The following is a 22,151-nucleotide window of genomic DNA, read 5'->3' as shown; positions in this document are numbered from 1 at the left end:
CCCTCTGTTCAATTCCAACAATATATTTCAGTGAACATTAAATGCGGGCAGGTATTCATGCACAGCCAATTTTGGACCCTGCACAATCCACAAAACTGGAAGCCTGATGGAAAAAAGTTAAGCATGCACAGATCCTGTTTGAAAACTAAACTCATAAGAAAGCAGAGTATCGACAATCAGTTTAAACCTGGGAGAAGTTAAATAAACTGAGGCAGAGGGAGAAGGTGGACACAGGCCTGGAACTCAGCACAATCGAGCCTAAAACAACAAACAGAGCGGCGGCGGCGAACCGTGGCCTCTCAACGTGTCCGATGTGACGAAGCCTGCAGCTCACTGACACGTTTACCTGTCAGTGCTGAATAACCCGCATGGTTCCCTGGAAACAGATTCAGCCAGATCTGATGTCAAGTCACGTAGAAGTGAAGCAAATGTACAAGTGACTGACCAGTGGCACACTGCAGAGAGAGCATCCTGCAGGATGATTTCTGCATAATTCCTGAAAGACATCGTCACAGAGGGATAAAAAGCAAAACACAGAGCAGTAACACTAAGATCAGTTCACTCCATGTGTGTGTGTCATCAGTCTCAAAGTGACAGCGAGGGAATTCAACATTGTGTGTAGTATTTTGTAATGTTTGACAAAGACGTTCTCTTGGATACACCACGAACGACTGATCACTAATCAGTTTGCAGCTGGCTTCAGTACATTCACTGCAGTCATTATGTCAGCCTTACATGTCATCTGAGTGGATCTCCTCAAATGAACTGAAATCAGAGCCTGCCTGAAATGAGTGGAAAAAAACCCCAAACGATGACGGTATGCAAACATGCACCTACTTTGTTTCAGTTAAGTCATGGCTGCAGACAGGTTTCCATCCAAATGGAGCACAAATTTTAGCTAAATTTGGAGAAAATCTGCAACAGAAAATGTGAATCGACGTGTTTCTATCCACTACTGTCACACAGGTAAGCAGCTGGTGGAGCTAACTCTCCAGTCCTTTGCAGAAGACCAGGTTTTTGTCTCTTCAGACTTCAGCAGAAGCTTCGTGTACGTCTGCTAAGTTTGCATCCGTTGCATTGTGTGCAGTTCCTGCCTCTGAAAAACAGGTGGATGAAACACACTTTCAGTTTTCGACAGTAATTCTCCAATTAGCAATGAAAAGATGGAGAGAAGGTTGATGTTTCTTCTTTCCGCCTTGGTGTGTTTAGATTGAGGAGGTCAGCAGGTTTAGAACTACTGAAGCTCCTCACTGGGAGCCCCAGCAGGTCCACATAAAACACTTAGACACGTCTTCAGGGCCCAGCAAGAGCCCCCAGGACACAGTCTGTCTCTCACACAGTCTCTCCTCTGTCTCTTTTATTACCCTCTGTCTGTCTCCCTCGTCCACTTTGCCTGCCTTTCTTTATCCCCCTCTCTCTCACACTCTCTCAGGAGCTCTGACTCCAGATGAGGTCCAAGCATATCACAGCCGTGTTATTACAACCTGACTCTTGAAGCGTTACACCCCAAAGCCCCAAAAGTCTGACTGGCAGAGTGTAATGACCTAAAAAAAAGGAAGGAATGAAGTGAACGACAGAGACGGATAGAGGGAGAAAAACTAAAGAAAGAGGAGAGGAATGTGGACGAGAGAGGAAGACAGACGGAGAGAGAGAAGGATAATTTAGAGCCTCGCAGTCGCTCTCCTCCCTGTTTCCTCTGAGGCTGAAGAGGAATGAGGTGATGCTGAACGCCAGTCCCACAACCTGATCTCCTCACCGGGGAGAAAGAGAGATCTCCGTTTCAGTCAACTATGAAGAAAATATGATGTTAACTGTTAGCATCCTATTAATAAAACACAATAAAAAAATAGTCCACACATCACTCTGTTGTCTTTATCCACTCAACAGGGACAAACGGCAACAGAAGCCAGAATTACAAAACAGACTGACATCCCACCCCAGTGCTTGCGTGTGCGTGTAATTTTCTATACATGTACATGTGTGTTTGTGTATGCACGCTCATTAATGACCATGTGCATGCCTGCCTGTGCCCACAGATGACTGTATTATCGGTGTGTGTGCTGTGACGGAATGGCAGGCACAAAGCCACCCATAAAGAACTCCACTTAAAAGGCCTCCTTTAAATAAACTCTATAGCAAACAGGAACGATTTATACTGCTGGAAAGCTTCCTCTGGAAAGAAAACACAGCAGCGGAGCGTTGCTCTTACAGCTGCGTATCACTGGTCTGTGATGTGCAACGCCTGAGTGTAATGTATGATTGTGCTGTACTTGCTTTTCATTCACCTGTTCAGCGGTTTCACTGCTCTCCTTGTTGATCAAAATTTGCATAGCAGTGTGGGACAGCCATGTTTGTGTGTGTGAGTGTTAGAGGTTTCCACTAACCTGTAAAACCTGGGTAAAATAAACCCAACCACGGCAATTTGGTCACCCCTTGCAAAAAAAAGTCTTAAATTTCAGACTTAAGTAAATGATGAAGTGTGACAAAATATTCTTTATGAGTGTTGGAGTGAAAAGCTCACCAGACAGCAAAATCCCTGCTCCACCATGCCCCACCCCCTCCACTTTTCCATCCATGCTCTTGTAAATGCCATTTTAATTGAAATCTGTCAGATGCTGGCTGTGTGTCTCTCTCGCTGGTCTGCTGAAACCACAGTGCTATAGGTGCTAAGCCATGAATTTCAATGAGAGCTTTTCTTCAACTGGCTGCATTGAACTCCTTTAAATAAGGCCTGTGCCTTTCTAATAACCCTCCCCAATCTCCTCTTCAAACACTAGAGGAAACAAGCACCACGCACACACACACACACACACACACACACACACACACACACACACCCCTCTCCCTCATTCTTTTGCTTTCTCTTTCTGCATCTCTGTCCAACTTCACACATGCAAGGACTGTGGATTTTAACGTATGATTAGAACTTTCATTTTAGTAATTATTACCGTAACAAACACAGCACCAGGGTGGGATACTGTGAGCGCTTGTGCTGTCTCATAGATTGTGCTCCATCAGGTGAGCTTTGGAGTGAAACCTGTTGAATCAGAGCCCTAAACAGACTGCGGGTCCTGTTCTTCCAGAGCAAACACGGCTAAAGCTCGGTACTGAATGGCTGTGAAACCTGGAACAAAAATAGTGTGTTTATCTTCCGCTTCAGAGAATCCAAAAAGAAAATGAACACGCCCGGAGCAATAACAGAAAGAGGGGACAAGTAGCAAAATCACCTTTGTGACGGAAAGCAGCGGGGTGAACGGGAAATGTGGTCTTAATTTAGAGAAACATTAACAACACTCGCTGTGAACAGACCGTCCTGACAGTTCTCCCCTCTATTTACAGTACCTTAATAATCCAGGACTACCAGGATATCTGGTCATAAATTAAGGTTAGTTTTAAAGAAAAAACAACGATAAGTAAAACTAGGATGGCATTTGTTTTTCTGCTACTGTTCCCTCAGATCTTTTACGTTTGTGGAACGATATTTTCTCTTTAAAGAACATTATATATCTTCTTTCTACAGTCATGCTAGCTGTTCTGCGAGGTTGCACAGCATTAGCACAGTGACAATGATAGCATGCTGATGTTTAGCAGGGATAACGTTAACCATATTCACTATCTTAAAACCCGTTCACACAGGATTAGTGTTACCTGGGGACCTCTAATAATTTGAAATAATTGTGTAGGTTGTCTATGATCTTTATCAGTTGGTTTGGTTTATTCAGTAATAAACCGAAGTACTAGACAACTTGAAATTCCAAATTTTCTGGTAATCCAGGCAGTAAATGTTAAGCCATACCAACCTCGTGTGGCACAAGAGGAAAGTCATAGGAATATCAAAGTAATTAGGATACATCATCTAGGCACCATGGATGTCTGTACAAACTTTTCACCAATTCATCCTAAAGGTGTCGCAACAATTAATTGAAATTCAAAATTGTCATCCTCATGGTGGCATTAGTCAGGGCATCACTAACCACCATTGCCACCATTGTAAACCCCAATCTGTCGTTTTAGCATGAAAGTTAACTGGGAAAAGCAGTGCAGGTTCATTTATAATTCTGTAATAACATTTCAATGACAAGCTAAAGGATCCTGCATTCCCAGGATTTCTTAGTGTTCAACCCTAACGTGATGATCACGTTAAGCACTAGTGGGTGTGACTAAAAAGTCCAACCAATTAGGCTACTACACATTTCAATTATCATATCAAAACTGATGTCTGCACCCACATCCTGTTTCAAAACTCCATGCATCACAATAAGAAGCAACAACACCATTTCATAAGCTCTTTTCAGATTCATTCATCAAGTCGTTTGCCAGAAGGCACAGCTGCTGGATGCAAAGTTGGAAATCAAACCTGACAGATAAACAATACACAAAATGGACTTGAATGACTCCTTTGTTGCAGTGCCTGCTTGCAATGTCAGCACTACAAAATAACATCGCTTTGACAAAAGACTAAAGGCAACCAAATGTTAACGGTGATGGATTGGCTGTATCAAGCAAGTTTCAAGTCCCTGCAAGTTGATTCTCAGAGTGCACTGAAATGAACCGAAAAGGCTGCCTGGGGGGTAGGAAATATGATTAAAACTGCTGGTGCTCTTTGGAAAATGGTCATCACTCATGTAAAGTATACTTCATTTGTAGTTAATGAGCTACAACCTGCAGACCCCAGGTATGGTTCTTAAACACACAGTCAGCGCGGGTTCCCGTGTCCTCTGAGCTACAGCTATGGTGTCAAAGCAGCAACGTTTACATGGAGGCCAGAGAGCAGGCGACCCAGAGTTCAGTGTGCTATGTTAACAGAGTCCAGCTGCTAACATTAAAGAGAGGAAAAACTTTTGGGGAACTGTTTAATTCACAGAGTCCTTGTTAACTGAAATAGTCAGACTACAAAGCGTGTGTGTGTGTGTGTGTGTGTGTGTGTGTGTGTGTGTGTGTGTGTGCATGTGTCGGTGTGTGTGTGTGCGTCAGACCGGTTCCGGCTGAGGCAGATGTTAGTTTCCTGTAAAAGGCTGGGAAGTGATGGACGTTTACTTCGTGTGTGTGTGTGTGTGTGTGTGTGTGTGTGTGTGTGTGTGTGTGTGTGTGTGTGCGTGTGTATGTGTGCTTTAATTCCACTCCCCGTGTTTCCTGTGGTGTTTGCTACTGAGCAGCAGCTACGCACCAGGTCAGCTCCACGCCCTCGTATTAAACATTTCCACTGACCAAAGACAAACTCAGGCCTAAAAATACAGCGGAGGCAGCTTCGAGGTGGAAAGAGCAGAACTGGGAAAAAAAACGTGGATTCCACCTTCCGCTCACAGGTAAATAACTCATATTTACCTCAAAGAGAGAGAGAAAGAGAGAGATTGCTAAGTCATCAGAGCTTGTTTTCAAAGTTAAAATCACACACTGGAATAATATTTGAACAAAGTATTTATAAAATGAAGGAAGGAAAGCATTAGTCACTCTCAGCGCCCCCACCGCGCTCCGATGACCCGGCGCGTGTGTGAATGTGTGCGTATTCGGCCTTTAATGTCGTCGTTTCAAGGAAAGTTCACATCGAGAGCTCGGACATACAAAAGCAGGCAGCGTGGAGGTAAACACTCTTCAAACAGCATCCAGACAGATGCTTGGCAGGATGTGACACTCAAGCGGCAGAACGCAAAGACGCTAACAATGATGCTAAACTCAGAAAGACACACACAAACAGCAGCATTTCAGCTCCTCCACACTATTCAGACTGATGGTGCCAGTGTTGATGAGAAACAACACAACAGATAAAAAGGTGTCTACATGAGAAGACTGGCCGTAATAAACCAGGACTTGTCCAAAGGCAGTCATGTGCAGAATACAAGGTAGCTAACTATGCTCTTCTGTTTGTCCGCCAGCTCATGTATGATTCACAAGTCAAATACATTTGGATTCCACATGGTGCACATTCTACAGGCAGGACTTATATTTCAGCATGTTTAAAATCACTTTTGCAAAGCTGACTGTAACAAGTCTAAAACTAAAATATCAAGGATTAAAACATGGCGTATGAACTAATGACACGCTCTCTTAAATCTTCAGTCAGTTATCTGACACACACATAGAGTTTTAAGTGTTTAGGTGTATGACAGGTGGAGCATTTCTAGCTTTTAATGATGTTTGTAATTGATGATGATAACAGCCAGGTAGACGGAGCTCCCTGTACTTAGAGTTCCCACGTGCCCCTGGGCTGTCATTTAAAAGCTCCCCGTACCTCCAATTTCCTGCTTTGGTTTGTTTAAAGTGAGAATTCCTCCTTCATGAAGGGTATGTGCATGTCGGCGTGTGTGTGTGAGTTGTGCCTGAAAACATGTCTATGCATCTGTGTCTATAGGTGTGTTTGCATGAGTGTGTGCGTGTGCGTGTGTGTGTGTGGGAGTGCGGCAGCAGCCTCAGCCTCAGTCTGCTTCCTCTCCTCACAACTCCAAATAAACGCACGCATTGGTCCACTCCACTATGTTTGTCTCTCTCTGTTTATTTTTCTCTTTCTCTCCCCCATCATGCGCAACTCCCCCGTCCCCTGCTCCCACAATCCATCGCTCTCTTTGCCTTCCTCTCTCTCAAAACACAGCACACTGTATCTACATACGTATGAACTGTGTCATTATGTCAAATGATAAACAACACTTTACTTTGTGACCCCAAACTTAGCTTTCATAAGCAGCATGTAAAGATGTAATCAATAATTTCTAACCCACTGGAATGTGTCGCACTTTTCTGGTATTTTTAAGACCAAACAATTACCTCATTAACTGAGAAAAAACTATAAACATAATGAAAATATTGTTATTTGCAGCCCTGAGGTTCTCACATTACATTGAGCAGCACGAGTTAGCAGCCGCTACGCTACCCACAAGTGCCTTGTAAGTGCGCTGCATGCTGGAGCACCGTGCATCAGCCTCCTGTTAATTGTAATCCCTACCATTATATATTGCCTTCCAGGAGATGACGACGGGTCATTTTCATCTCTGCCGACTGGGCCCATAAATCACACAGAGCCTCTGTTTCCCCACCCAGCGCTACGCTCATACCCACTGGGCTGAGCAGCCGCCTAATGATTTTTCAAACTGTCAGCAAAGACTCGAACAGGAGGACATCTAAGAGATGGAACTTGAAAATAAAACAAAGCTGACAGGGTCATTTTCTGCAGAATAAGAATTCTTTCCCAATTGTTTGCTGATAAAAATGGTTTGTTTTTCTTGTCCGCAGTCCACAAGTGAGAATAGCCCGTTCACCGTGTTCCACAATTCGCAGAGACGACCAAACATTCCCTTGGAGCGCCAGGCATGGCGTCCGCATGAGATGGTGTTTAAAATTCCCAACTTACTGCCAACTCCAACTTTGCCAGGAATTTTGGTGTTGAGCTCAGAGGAGAATTTACAAGCGTATTGTTTTCACTGTGTTTTGGCGGGGGCTACATTGTCCAAAAGGCACAATTAATAAATCAGACATAGGGGCAGTCCCGGTCAACTCGGAGGCATCAATTTGTTATCTAATACTACACCACAGCTAATCAGCCTCTGCACTGCTGCCGCAAATCAGACGCGGCTGTGAACCAATGGACTTTCATTAAATGAGACGTTCATCGACACCTACGCTACAATTATTGCTGGCACGAACACAGCACACGTTTTATCGTTTTTCAAAAGGCAGCAGGTAACCCAAGACTTTCGATGACAAGCCATATCCTCCATTTCAGAGATCCTCAAATTTCCCCAAAATGGAAACGAGTTTCTCCATTCGACAAGCATGTCACCGTCGGGCCAGTGAGCCATACCTGACTCGTGCGCTCATAGCTCTCCCACATCATGACAGATCAGGAACATTCGCTCTGAGAGCTGTTTCCCAACCCGAGGTTGGGAGCTCCTGGGCCAAACTCTTGGTTCTCGCCTGGACGTGCTTCAGACAGAGCTGTGAAGCACAACAGAGTGGAAACACACCATAATGGAACAAACAATTGTTGCTAGGCTTTATTATCCCCCAGGCGAGTGTCAGGGAGAAAGAAATGAGCCGCGAGCTGACACTTACCATATGCAAAGCAACAATCTAACACAAACTGTCTTGCCTTCTCACACGCACACGCTGCCTCGCACGCAGAAACAACACAGTGTGTAATCATTTGTATCTACTAAACTATAATTTGAGATGCTGGTTGTAGCCCAGAACTCCTGATTGTTGCAGTTATGGTGAATATGGCATGTCAAGGTGAGATTAACAGTGGACGGCGTGTCTATGTTTCCCCCTAAATGCCTTCAACAGGATACATGTTCACAACTCAACGCTCTGTCGGCCTGAGCTCTCCACAGATTGTTGCAGAGGTCATCCACAGCGGGAAAAGAACATGACGGCAGATTTCACCTCCAGGAGGGTACATCAGGATGCACAGACTGTAGACATACTTCTGAAGGTTTTGGTGACACTGAAATTGCCAAAACACTAATAAAAGCCATGTAAACAGGACCAGGATCCAACCAGGATTCACTGAATCCTGCATGTGACAGCAACACAGAAGACAGAAATATCCTTGACATAAATTGATAGAGTAGAAGAAGAAAAGGCTGCTATCAGCTGTGAGCAAAGGTCTTCTGAACTGACATATATACTCATAAATGGACAGTTGAGATGGTCTCCCTAATTAGTACACCACCATTCTGCATGTACACATAGTATGTGTTAATAATATATAATTAAGAATATATGCAGTCATGTGGGAGTGTGCAGTGTGAGACATCCTAATTTGGTCTAAGGTGGAACCTTTGGAAGGCGATGGATGCAGAGAGAGAGAGCAGAAACGGAAAAGAAAGCGCTTTGAGAGAATGACATAAAGACAGTGAATGAGAGGCGAGCTGAAGAAGAGAGATGAAGGGAGGGGAAGCTGGAAAGGAAAGTGAAAGGAGATTCCTGTGGGTCACCAGGATGCTGCTGCTATTCCTGTTCAGGAGAGGGAGAGGAGACAAGTGTCCGATTGAGGGACTGTGGACGGGTGGAGGGCTGTGTGGTGGTGGTTCCAGGCTCAGAACAGCCTGCCAGAGCGGGGCAACAGGAATACACCACAAGCATCTTCACGGCTTGTTTACCGTGAGCATCCCTCTGACAGAGGCGGGCATGACACCTTCACACAGTCAATGCTTTGATCTGGATTGGGATTACACACATTCACTGAAATTCTTTTGGCCTTTTTTAAAGAATAAAGAGATAAAAAATTTCAGTTATACTTTGATTTCCCACTTATTTTTCCACTTACGTCGTCATCTGTGGTCTCACTCGGTGGCAGAACGTCCCTAATGCGCCACGCAGTCAAAACACCTCTCGATGGCTGTCACCTGAATTTGTTTCCCCCCCTGTGAGCGATCCCAAAACTTTCAGAAATAGTTTTGAAGGAAGAAGCAGAGAGAGAGGGAGACATATATATTCCCGTGCTGGTTTCTGGGGTTTCCAGTGAGCAAACACTCTTCTATTTCTGCATCTCTTTCACCTCTTTCTCCTCAGTGAATCCTCTGACATCCTGACACAGGCTCCTAACATGCCTTCGCACTGACCGCACCGACACCATGAGCAGTCAGGGCAAAGAGGGAGAGGACAGAGGAGAGGTCACTCCGCTGCCGCCTCTTCCTCTATTTGATCTCGCTCTCCTCCCCCTCAGTCCTCACCCCTCGCCGCATTCCTCCAGCGTCTCCTTTTTGTGCCGTCGCAAAGATGACAGATGACTGTCCCCTCATCTGTCTTTGAACTTGACTGCCACACTGTCTCCATTCACGGCCGCATGCGTGTGAGCATTGTGCTTAGAGAATGTGAGTGTGAGCGTGGAGGGAAGGAGGAGGCCACCCCTCCTCACCTCAGGATCACGGCTCGCTCAGCACCCCTCGCCGCCGCTGATGGAGCCCATAAATTTAATGTGACAGGGGTAATGGGTGGGGATGCCTGGGGTGTGGGGTCAAACGATTTTAAGAAATCTAAGCGGCATGAAATGGATGCCAAACATGCATGTCACAAGTCACATATCACACCCAGTGTCAGCCACTGCCACTGTGGGTGTGGAGGGCGACTGACCAAGCCAGAGGGATGATGTCAGTGCCCTTAAATCCCACATCTATCACAGGGTCATGCATTTGGGATATTTGACTTCTTTTACTTTCTAGGTCCGCAGCAATGATCAAGGGTGTAAATAAGGGGAGACTGTTGTAGCTTCATGTTCGTAAGGATCAGCTTTCATTACAGCTTTACTTTACATGAGCCTTCCTGCCATGACAAGTGATCAAATCATTTCACTGCCCCCTGGACTGCATCCTGCTCACACTGACTGATATTTATTTTACTTACAGACTGAGGACAGACTCAAATGTAATGTTTGGGATGTGAACCATGGCTTACTGAAGGGACTGTCTGAATTTGAGGAAAGAAGTGGAGCCTGAGATGTTACTCCAGCATGCTAACATGCTTACAACGACAATGCTAACATGATAATGTTGCTAATCTGTACGTACTGTAACATCATGGCAATCCATTCAACTCAGTTGTTGAGGTAGCTCAGTCTGGATCAAAGTGCTAGATCGGCCGACACCGCCTTCCTTAGAGCCCTGCCGTGCGAGCATGGCTGAAAATAAAGCACATGCCTGGCACTGTAAATGTAGTCTCCCTTTTACTCTTACACTTTATTCCCACTGTACAATCTTACTAATACCCCCAAATCAAACCAAAATGAAGGTCTGTTTCCACTCAAAGACACCACGAGTTATCTGGAATTCAATAAAGAGCCTCTGCACGCCTTTAGGGTCCTAATAGGCATGGCTGGATTACTGAATGGGCTCACTGGGCACAGGCCCAGGGGCCCAAGGGGTCATGGGGGCCCTGATCCAGAGCCTCTGTTTGAAACGACTATTAAGATTTCAAGTTGGAGACTCCAAAAGAGACACAGAACGAGTACAAAAGCTTCTGAAAATGCTTCAAACTGGGTGTCTTGCTAATACATACGGGTGGGGGCTTTTTACATGTCGAGAAATAAGACGTCTGAAAAACAATCAAGCCTTTCAGTGCATTAAGAACAAACCTCTGCATTGGCCTGTGGTTAACACATCCAGTCAGACAGTGAGATAAACACCTCTTCCCTTCATTGTGCACCAACTAGAGCAAAGCAGCAACCATCTGCCCATCTCTGTCCAATCACTTTGCATGAATTGACTCCACTTCTAAGACAAAAATGCTTTGCCACGTCCTCCAGCCACTCTAGCAAACTGATCCATTTACCCCGAAACCCACATTTGAGACAATGTAATCCCTTTGTTTTGCTAAATATTGAGCAATGAGCATCAAGTAGCTTTATATAACCCCGAAATAAAGCTCGAAATGTTCTCTTTGCTTCTCTCAAGTGATTCATTTTCAGAAAACAACTCACGCTCTCACACTACTCTTTCTCTCTCTGATCCAGTCTTACCGTCAGAGCGGTGGATGCAAGTATGCTGGTTGTCGCTGAGGAAGAAGCCCTCCGTGCACTGACACTCGTAGCTCCCCATGGTGTTGACACACACTTGCTGGCATCCACCGTTGTTGTCCACACATTCGTCCACATCTGTTTGGATGGAAAGAGAGAGAGAGAGAGATAAAGGAGAGTGGGAGAGATAAAGTCAGCCATGGCAGCATGGTGGAATAGCAGCTAATTACGCTTCATAAACAAACATGTGTCAGTGAAGGTTTATGTGCCGGGAAACGTCTGATGAGAGGGATGACACTGGAGTCTGGAATGCGAGGGCCACGCGTGCACAAACGCACACACACACAGGGCAGACAGGGCAGACAGGGTGACCCAACAGGCGTCTGATCCTGGCAATGTAGGTGGCTCAATCAAACTGCTGGCACTGGGTGGTAACAGGGGTCTGACAACGTGAGCATCTACAGTGTGTGTGAGTGTGTTATATTCACATAGTAGTGCATGAGTGTGTTTATAGGGCCCTACTGTGCCACTGAAAGGCCAGTAAATTTCCAATGGGGCATTTTGATGGGGCTGAAGTGAACTGCAAACATGTAACACCCTTGACTGACTTTAACAGGGATCAAACAGGGCTTCCCGTGTGTGTGTGTGTGTGTGTGTGTGTGTGTGTGTGTGTGTGTGTATCCAGTGTCTGACCAGGATGACTTTGCATTGTGATTAGTCTGAGGTTCTGAGGTTGACCTAGCGGTCGATGCAGACAGGTTACACAAACATAGACACATGTGGGGAGAAAAGAAAGAACAGAAAGACAGAAACAAGGGCGAAATCTTCAGTGAGACACTGGGGGGGCCAACGGGACCCTTACTTTACTTATTCAGCCTACTTTTAACATTCAGAAATGAATTCTACTCATCTCAATACTTCATTCATGTTTCTGATTATGTGTCGTAACAAAGTGGCCTCTTCCACTCATAACTGGAAACCAGTGTTACCAAGGACAGGTGATAACCAAGGTTAGGTTTAACGAAGCCAGTAACCCAAAGAGAGACAGAGACGTCTCGACAACGGCTAGCGATATGGAGGCTGGCTGCTAGCCAAGTTCAACAAACTTTGTTGTCTCAGCCCAGACAAACTCTGAAATGATGAACTTCAATACACACATGCGAGTGTTGTTTGAGTGATACAATGTCTTGGTGCTCACCTCGAAAATCCATTTTACTATTCGACTCAGAAATAACAAGGGACAGATCCATGAACAGGGCTCGTACAGGGGAGCACTTTGAAGCACAATGTGGTCATGATCCCTGGTTTACCTTCACCAGTCTGTGTTCGGAGGGGTTGCTGCTGGTGCTGCAGGTCCCTGACTGATATAAAGCAGCCACTCTGTCTCTGTCTCTGGTCTCCATTTGTCTCTTTCTATCCCTTTATCCACATATGTGTCCATATATTTCACTAATCATCAATGTGAAGGCTCATTGCAACAGAGTTTTACACCTCATTGGCACCAGGAACAGGAGATTCACACACAGGGTTAAAATCATCAGGTGGTCTACTCTAGTCTCTCTGATGTCTTTTTGTGTTTGAGTTAAATTAAAACAACTGTATGGTGAAGGTTTGATTACATTTAGGCACACAATGAACTTGATTAGGTTCAGGGAAAGATGATGTTTTGGGTCAAAATAAGTGCTTGGTTAAGGTTAAGGGAACATCGTGGTTTGGGTGCAGATTATGGGGACAGGAAACCAGTGTTGACTGTCTGAATCAAGAAACAAACAGTGGTCTTCTGTGTTTAAGTCCGCAGTTTTATTGACTCATCCATCCACCCTGAACTCCACTCTGCGTGGACCTCAGTCACCTGACTTCCTCCATTGGTGACAGCATAATTACTACAGCCACTAGAGGGCTCTGCCATTGAACGTAAAGAGATGTCGCATTAGTTGAATTGTAATCCGTGCAGCTTTTACGCTTTTAGAACAAGTCAGGTTTGTGTGACATCAAAGACATTTGCTCCATCTTTATCTGATGCTCTCTCCCCATGTGTCTCTTTCAGTCTGGGTCCTCTCAGCTCAGTGCGCTTTTCATTTGCGGCTTTACCTGGAAACTCATTTCTCTACTTTTAGAAGGTGGGGGTGGGCTTGTTAAATCCCTGCAGAGTGGATGGAGCCTTTAAGAGCCTTGTTAACAGTATGTGGACAGAGAGGGAATACTTTACTATCATGTTTACCCTAGAGGAAGAAAAGAGGTGGAGGGAGGCAGGAGAGGTGGAAAAGACCCTTCTCTTTGTTCAGCTTCCAGTGTTAAAGATGGAGCCTCTGCTTCCATCTGCTCTTCCCCTCCGCTTTCTCACTCTTCTCATTTCTCTTCACTGAAGCCCCAACGTGGATTTAAAGAGAAAGGAGATCACCTCCAAGGGGACCTTAAAAAACCAGGAGCAAAGCATGAGCCAGCACTGATGCTCCTTCAGTTACAGAGCCCTAGACTGAGGAAGAGAGGCCAAGAAATGGCAGACAGGAAGAGACAGTGCAGAGATGAACAGACGCTGCCGTAGCACCATGGACAACACAGCTGTGTTGGTGGGAGTTACTGTACACAGCTGTAACAGCTCTGCCAACACTTGCCAAATGCTGAATCTACTGTATCCTTTTATTCAATGAGGTCTGCCTCTGCACCACCAACTACCACACATCTGCACAACTCTCACACTTGGTTGATGCTTTTGCGTGCGCTGTGGTGTCCAGCATGCTGTGTGAGGGCTTACAGTTCTACTTCTAGATTGAAAATTGGAGTCGTTTGTGGGTCGCAGTGTGAATTCATTTAAATTTATTAGCTCACAGTCAGGGGTTCCAGCTTACTTTAATTCAGCCCATCCTGGATGGAAGTGTAGCTACAGGTTCATTTCCAAAATTCCAGGTTTGCCCACACCATTTTGTTGTTTGTTTTAAGGATTATGGTCAGTGATTTACACCCAACCTGACTAATTCATATTCGAAATTCCACACTGAGCAAAACCTGGGAATTACCAAATCATATTTCAATACACTTTCCAACTTTGCAGACATGTTTGGTTCTGAACTGCCCACAAATCCAATGACGGATGATCTCAGCTGCATGGCCATCATTTTCTGCCACTGAATGTACGCTGGATGGTGCATGAATGAGAGACCTGAATGCTGACTTCATCCTGCCCTGCGCCCATACACCCACAGAGCTCCAGTTCCTGTGTAATATACTGGTGCCACACAATGTTCAGTGTCCTCACTGAACCTCACTTCCTAACCTGGTTTCAGGCAAATCTTGTGGTTTAAGGGATGTCATTAATATGACTGATGCATTTAATTTTCGGGCTGGAGGGGGAGAGACAGAGATAGATAGAGAGGGAGAGAAAGAAGAATTGCAGTCATCTCCAAGTCTGATTGATCTCTGCCAACATTTCTGCATAAACTCAGGCCACAGGGCCATTTTGCAAGTTTCAACCGGAGCCCCTCTGTTTTGTTTGATTGTGCTTGTCTAAACTTGCGTAAACTTTTGTTTAGACACATCGAGGATGTGCTTGACACATCGGAGGGGGGATGTGACAGGGAGCAGAGCGAAGGAGGTGAAGAGAAGAGCGGAAGGGAGAGAGATGAGGATGAAGGGAACAAAAGACTTGAAATCAACATTTAATAGCTCTAATGCAGGTGATTTTATTACCCAAAACTGAGCTACACAGATACATTCAGGGGGTTTTCATCTGTAATTTGCAGATTTTGACAAAGATTGTTGTATGTTTTCACCACATTGTTCTGTTTCTGTTCTGTTGGGCAGGTTATCTCACCAACCTTCCTAGAAGATTTAATCATTAGGCAGCAAGGAAAACCACAAGAATAGTATCTTGAGCCTCGCCTGCCTTTTCGCTGCAGCTTGACGTGCTTGGAATTGTTCTGTTTTGTATTTCCATTGTCAGAAGTTGTGGAAATTACCTGGCACCTGGTGCTTTTTTTGGTTCCAAGTAAACTGAACTGAAAACACTGCAGACCACGGATTGGTCACACTGCGACTGGAGCAACCAGACGCTCGCTCTTCTGGGCACCTAACGATTTAAAAACCGTCTGTTGAAGCTTCATTATTTTAGCGTCAGCTGATCTTTTGAACTCAATTTTTAAGAGATGGGGAGCTGTGGATTATGTTTCACATCTCTTACATCAGACTCACATCAGGGAATCAATGACAGCCAGCGTGGACAGGTAGAACAGTAACAGCGACCAAAATTCTTTCAAGTATTTTTCTATTTGTCACACATTTCAGGTACTGTCCTATGCACCAACAATCCAGTTTTCAAATAAAATGTTTACATTTCACATATCGCGTTTGTGTCTCTTTCTGTCTTTGTAATCACAGAATCACATCGTTGGTCCCTTAATTCAAATGTCTTTTGTTAATGTTGACCCCGCTCTGTCTTGTCTCGTACATGTTGGACCTCTGTGTGACACGCTGTGGCAGTTGACTCCCCGCTGTGCAGCCACCTCTCAGATCTCGCCGTGGAATGAAAAGGACGCGTCAGAAGGAAAATAAACTCCTGCGAGTGCACCAGACCTTCACAGAGGGCACCGAACGAACGACACATTGAGCCCAGCTGTGTCCACGCCAAAGCCAAATAAATAAAGTCAAAATCAAAAGGAAGAAAGGAACCGAACACGACCGCTCTTTAATCAGAGTACAATTAGGCAATCTTAAATCAATTAGTGCCCTAACTTGTTGACACAGTGCATCTGGGAGATGATGGAGTGACTTCCTGCACGCGCACGCAAACTGATTTTTTTTCAACACTCTGCAATTTCCCCAAGTGTAGTTTGTCATCCAAGGCTCATTCAGAACACCACAAGGTTCTGAGGTTTCTCAATATCATGCTTTGGGCCTATTAAAAGCCACACAGTCTTTATTGTTTTTCACAGGCAGGCCCGAAGCATGCGAGAAAAAAAGAAATAAATTGAGTGTGAACTTTGATGGAGAAACAAACAAGTCGGACAAAAAATGTTTTCGATGGAAGCTGTCGCACTTTGATGGTGACTTTACTCTGCAGCTTGCTCCAAATGCACTGAAGAGGTCTGAAGTGTTACACCAAAGCTCAGCGCCGAGCCTCAGTGTTTAGTGTCTGCAGCCTCTGCGGGGACATGACCCCGATAGTTTACACTAACAAATGTCTTCTGAAGACAGGGGCTGGTCATTATATTCCCATCTATGATTAATGAGTCAGAAAGCAGAGGGGTTCCAGTTAGCAGGACCTACATTTCTACCAGTCGTGGAGGACATGTGATTTTAATTTACGGCATCTTTGAACTCGCTGCAGCTGATTCGAGCCACGGCGCTGACGTGCGACAGCTCGTCACACGAGAGCCGAGACACTTTCTGTCTCTGGATGTACACAGGCTGCCAGAATTAACTGTGTGTACGCACGTATAAATGGGATGAGAGATGGAGTGTGTGTGTGATTGTGCGGCGCAGAGTGTGCCCTCATTCATACAGTAAATCTCCTGCTGAATGAGACACTTGAGAGTGAGACATTATAACAAACACTGAGGTCCTTGTTGACGGGCAGCGTGAAGATGAAGGTTGGAGCTGGGCTTAAACTGTGGTTTGACAATAGGCCGACATGTCAGTCTCTCAAAGTTCTGTTTACATGGTTACCATGCATCACAGGGCACTATTTATCTCTGCAGTTAGTGATGACAGTAAACACAAAGCATCAGAGAGGCTGGTGACAATACAGCATCCATGAGTCAATACACAGGAACGCATTACCGCATCTGCAGCGTCGTATATCTTCTCAAAGTGGGCTACAGGCAGACTGATCATACGTAACATGCATCAGACTTCAAATACAGCTAATCTTCTGGACAGTGTCTGCCTCTGCCCGCAACATCATCATTATTATTATTATTATTATTATTATTATTATTATTATTATTATTATTATTAGGAAATGTGAACTTCATGTATTTTGTCCCCAAATTAGACAGACCGCATCTGCAAAAACAGACGCACTGCTTGCATCAGAGTAAGCCACACAATACAGGCTCCTATTAAAACTATGAGTCATCTCAACACCTCTGGGTACAAACAGGCTGGTTTTGTCTGTTTTTGAAATATTGACCGTCTGGCGTACTTGTTTTTTTTTTTTTTCTTCAGTGAGCACACAGCAAGCTGAAAGCATGCAAGGACTAAGTTTTGGGTTCAAAATCAACTAAGCAAGCATGGGCTAATAAAGACATATCAGTTATCAAAAAGAGTGAATTCTACCTTCTAAAAATTGATTTGCTTATGGCCTAAAAGAGATTACTCACTGGGACCAGTGATAACGTAATTTTGTGATACATTTCAAATTAATCCAGATTATCTAATAGCAACAGGACAATATATGTGTGCTGCTCTAAAGGAAAGGCTCTCAGTTTGCCTGAGTGTGTCATATTATCTTGCATCACTTTTGGAGACGTTGGCGAGGTCAAGCAACAAGCCACATCTTAAGTGTGTGTGAGACAGATTTAGGAGGAAAGCTGCTCGGCCTGTCAGAGTTTTCAGACACAGCCCAGACCCATCACTCAGTCTAAATTGAGATCCAACATCCAAAGACAACCCATCAAGTTTTCTCCTCTGAGGCTTAGATGCTGCCTGATGGGGGAATATTCTTGCAACATTCATTATCGAACTGCTTTATTCATTCATTGGCTGTTGTTCTTTAAAGCTTCTGTGAGTCTGAGGCCTCCTGTTGCTGGCAGCACTGCGAAACATTATTGGCATAGTGTAATTTGATGACACACAGTGGCAGTATTGGTCGGATGTGGTGCTAAAAGCCGACTACTGATCCATCTCAGTCATTGCTTATGACCCAGCAGAGGTGTGTGGAGGTGCCTGTATCAGAGACCCTGCCCTCTGCCAGTATTTTCTTATTTTGATGTGTTCAGGATGTTTCTGGGCGCCAGCCTTTGGGCAGTCCACAGGGTGTAAGGGCAGGACTGTGTAAATACATACAGTGACCAGTTTTAAAAGTTGTGTTTACACACAAGCAACAAATCCTACTCATTTGTTAACAGAGGTGGAAAGTTACCAAAAACCCCAGGTACTGTTTCCACGTATTTAGACTTTACCTTAATACCTTTACCTTCCATTTCTCATACTTAACACTTCTGCTCGGCTACATTTCAGATGGAAATATTTTACGTTTTTACCATTTACTCTCATGTATTTATGTATGCGTTTATGTGTGTAATTATGCAAATTACATTTAATCATGATTACAGGAGTAAGATTAAAATTATACATGCAAATGATGCATTGCACACACACACACATATATATATATACACACACACACACATATATATATACATACATACACACACACACACACACACACACACACACACATATATATATATATATATAACCAGCAACTAGTTATAATCTAGGACTTATACTAGTTATAAATATTGTAAATGGCCTGAATATAAAGATATATATGGCCAAAATTTGGATTTCTTGAGATATTTATTGAGATAAATACATACCAAACTTCCTTTTTTGAACACTTCAATTTAACAGAGAAAACATGAAAATGAAAATACATTTTCTCTGGTAACGTTATCAGTGTTTATTGAACTTGGACTAGTGTAAGGCTTCATGCTGTGGTCCCATTGTGTCTTCCAGCTAATACGTCCCACATAGATTCATCTGCAAGCATCTTGCAATTGTCAAGCAGAAAAAACAAAACCTTTGACTACAGTGTGTTCAAACTTCTATTTGAAAAAAAGTTCAGAGTGTTACCTTTCAAAGGAGACCCAAACCTTGCATGTACTCCAGACGGTTCAGCTATCAGTTTACTCTGAGCGTGTCTTGGACAGACCTTTTAGGCTCATTTTTACTGAAATGGAGAGGAGGAAGACAGAGCAGCCGAAAGTTGGACATGGTTTCTGCCCCTCTTTTATAGGTCCCGACAGCTTGCAAATGTAATTTTTAGTTTTGATTTACATACACATAAACTTGAATTTACTAAACGGAGGTTAGTTTCTAAATGTGCAACAGAGCTCTGCTACATCTGAATTTGCTCATTTTAATCCGAGTTTTGTTTATCTCTGATAACTCTCTAAAACTAATTTGTCTTTAGTATACCCAGAGTCGAAAGCTGCACCAGCAAGGAAAAATAAACTAATAATTTACCAGAGATGAGGCTGCCTGGTCAAAATTAGAGAGGTGTGGATTCAATCTTTCACTAACACACATGCAAAATACTCGTTTACTGCTTTATGCCAATTTTTCATCCTTTGTTATTTAATAATTTATTTTATTTTGCTTAATAAAATGTATCTTATATTTTTCCCTACTTTCTCCTCGTTATTGAATTGCATTATCCTCTGTGCTTTGGCAACACTGTTCACCTGACATTCAAGCCAATAAAGCATACTGAGTTGAATTGAATTGATAATGATATTTTCACTTGGATGATGAATGTCCAGAGCAAATTCCAAGATTAACTTCAATTTCAACTATATGCCCATCACCCCACCATTAAGGCCAACTGAGACCACTGTCAACAAGCTAAGGGAGCATTACACACATTAATAGACATGTCGAGATAAGAATCATTCCCATAAACACACTGACTAGTTGGTCTATGTCTCTGCTGCTGTTACCTGGTGACGGCTGAAAGTCTAGTAAAAACATTCAGTGATCTGTCGGACAAATGAAAAAAAAAAGTGATGGGAGAAAAGAAGAAATAGGAAAGGACACCAGACAGCTATTAAGGTAATTAGATGAAAGTTAGTACAAGGTCAGCAGACAGACAGGAAGAGTCCAACAAATCAAAGACAGGAAAAAGAGAGAAGTAGATGGAAAAATAGGCTGAGCGTGGCAGGCGGGGACAGACAGTAAAAGTCTATGGGGGGGGGGCATAGATGTTGCAAAATAGACACATTACATAGAGAAGCAGAACTTCATCACCACTGAGAAGAAAAGAAGAAATTAGAAAACAGGAGAGGAGCTGAGGGGAGAGAGGAGGAGACAGGAGAGGAGGTAGGGAGGGGAAGAAGTAAAAATAAAAAAAGACAAAAAAAAAAGGAAGAATGAGACAAAAATGGAAATGATAAAAAAAAGCATAGAAGAGGGGAGAAAGAAAAGCATGAATGGATAAAAGGGTGAAAAAAGGAATAAGAAAAGATGGTGGCAAGAAAAGAAGCAACAAAGAAAGAATAGGGAGAGAAATAATGACGCAGCAATTAAAACTAAGGAGGAAGGACATAAAGAACAACAAGAGGGGAAGGAATGAGAAACAGAAGGACCAAAGAGTAAAATGAAGACACAAAGGGAAGAGAAGAGCATTTACTGGTTTTGATTGTGATCACACAGATCTTCTATCAGATTTCACGCTTTACTGCCTCGTTTGAACTCAGTAACCCACTTGTAATTAGCAGAAGTTCATTAAGGCCACATCCAGTCAACATCCAATAAAGCAAATCTCTGAGTTAAAGTCAGACGTGGGCTGGCTTCCTCTCGCCGGGCCGTAAAGAGCAGGTGATGACAGTTCTCACATGACTCAGTTGGTGCCGTTTGAATTAGCGGCACAAACACGTGTGGTGAAATCCCACTAACCTCACGCCCTTTTCTTCACTTAACCACAACACATAAAACGGCACAGCAGCTAACCATTGAGCTAACGGCTGTTGACAGTCAGAGCCCGTTTACAGACGAGCCAGCAGGAAACAAACAACACAGAAAGCTGTCAGGCACAATTATAGCGGCACCTGCCTCCAACTCGCCGCTCCAGCGTGGAAAACTGGCATTTTCTCAAGCTCATATCTGTTTCATTAACCGCCACGGTTTCATTTTCAGAGCTGCTGCCATCATGTCAGTGTGATCAGATTTTACACACCGGCTTCATTGTGTGAATTTGTATGAGGTCAAGTCGTGTGGGAACGTCTTCAACTGCACTTCCTTTAATGACCACTAGATGCTGTCTTTAAAAATCCAAACCACCTTTATGGAAGTGAACTTAACTAAAGCTAATTTAAGGATGTAAAGAGAATTTGCATTGCTGAGCTACTGCCTGCTTTAACCTCCATAACACAGTCTATTTAGTGGATTAACAAAGAGGCAAAACCAGGAAGTAACTCTGAACCTATAGGATTAGAGCTGCATTATGTAACTTTGACTTGTTATTCTTGCTGCTGTAAAGCTGTTTCCTTCCATGTCTACATTCCAAAAAATTAGCCAGGAAGCAGACTGCTGTGATGATGGATATGCATGGTGGCAAAAGCTAGGAAGATAAATCTCAGGTGTGGAGCAGCTTTCGCTCAGTCAGTCAGTACGAAGCTTTGACATAAATAAAACTGCTACATCTTCAGTGGCATAAGCTAAAAGCTAAAGACAAAAATGCACTAGCTGCCTAATATTTGCAGTGTTTGGTAATGGAATTGTGACCAAAAAAAAAAAAAAAACAGTTTTCATCAGCTTTGTGACATTTTAACTTCTGTAAAACATAACTTTATTAGCACGGCCAAACTCTACTCATCCAGTGGAAACCACAGAGGCCAGTTGGAACCTCAGTAAGGGCATCGTTTTTTAACAGCGTTTTCATTTGACATCTTTGGCCATGTTTGTGCACGGAGGAAACTTTGAATTCTGCTTTATATCATCTGTCTCAAAGTCATTCCTGTGAGGTGAATCCACAACTCAGCAGCTCCTC

At 43.7% G+C, this 22,151-nt stretch overlaps 1 protein-coding gene across 3 annotated transcripts in view; it reads right to left on the bottom strand.

The window, feature by feature from the left end:
* Positions 1 to 22,151, bottom strand: part of scube1 (signal peptide, CUB domain, EGF-like 1) — an 88,573-nt gene that overhangs the window by 47,505 nt on the left and 18,917 nt on the right. For 2 of the 3 annotated variants that reach the window (XM_070991642.1, XM_070991643.1), the window contains exon 4: positions 11,447 to 11,581. In XM_070991642.1, the coding sequence (XP_070847743.1) occupies positions 11,447 to 11,581 (135 nt within the window). Of the gene's footprint in view, positions 1 to 2,521; positions 2,621 to 11,446; positions 11,582 to 22,151 lie in introns of those variants that run through there. The other variant, XM_070991644.1, reaches the window with a different exon arrangement.

The sequence above is a fragment of the Chaetodon trifascialis genome, chromosome 22 (assembly GCF_039877785.1).
Source record: "Chaetodon trifascialis isolate fChaTrf1 chromosome 22, fChaTrf1.hap1, whole genome shotgun sequence".
In the NCBI taxonomy this organism is placed as follows: domain Eukaryota; kingdom Metazoa; phylum Chordata; class Actinopteri; order Chaetodontiformes; family Chaetodontidae; genus Chaetodon; species Chaetodon trifascialis.
Note: the sequence above shows the minus strand (reverse complement) of the source record. Positions and strands in the feature narration are given on the sequence as shown.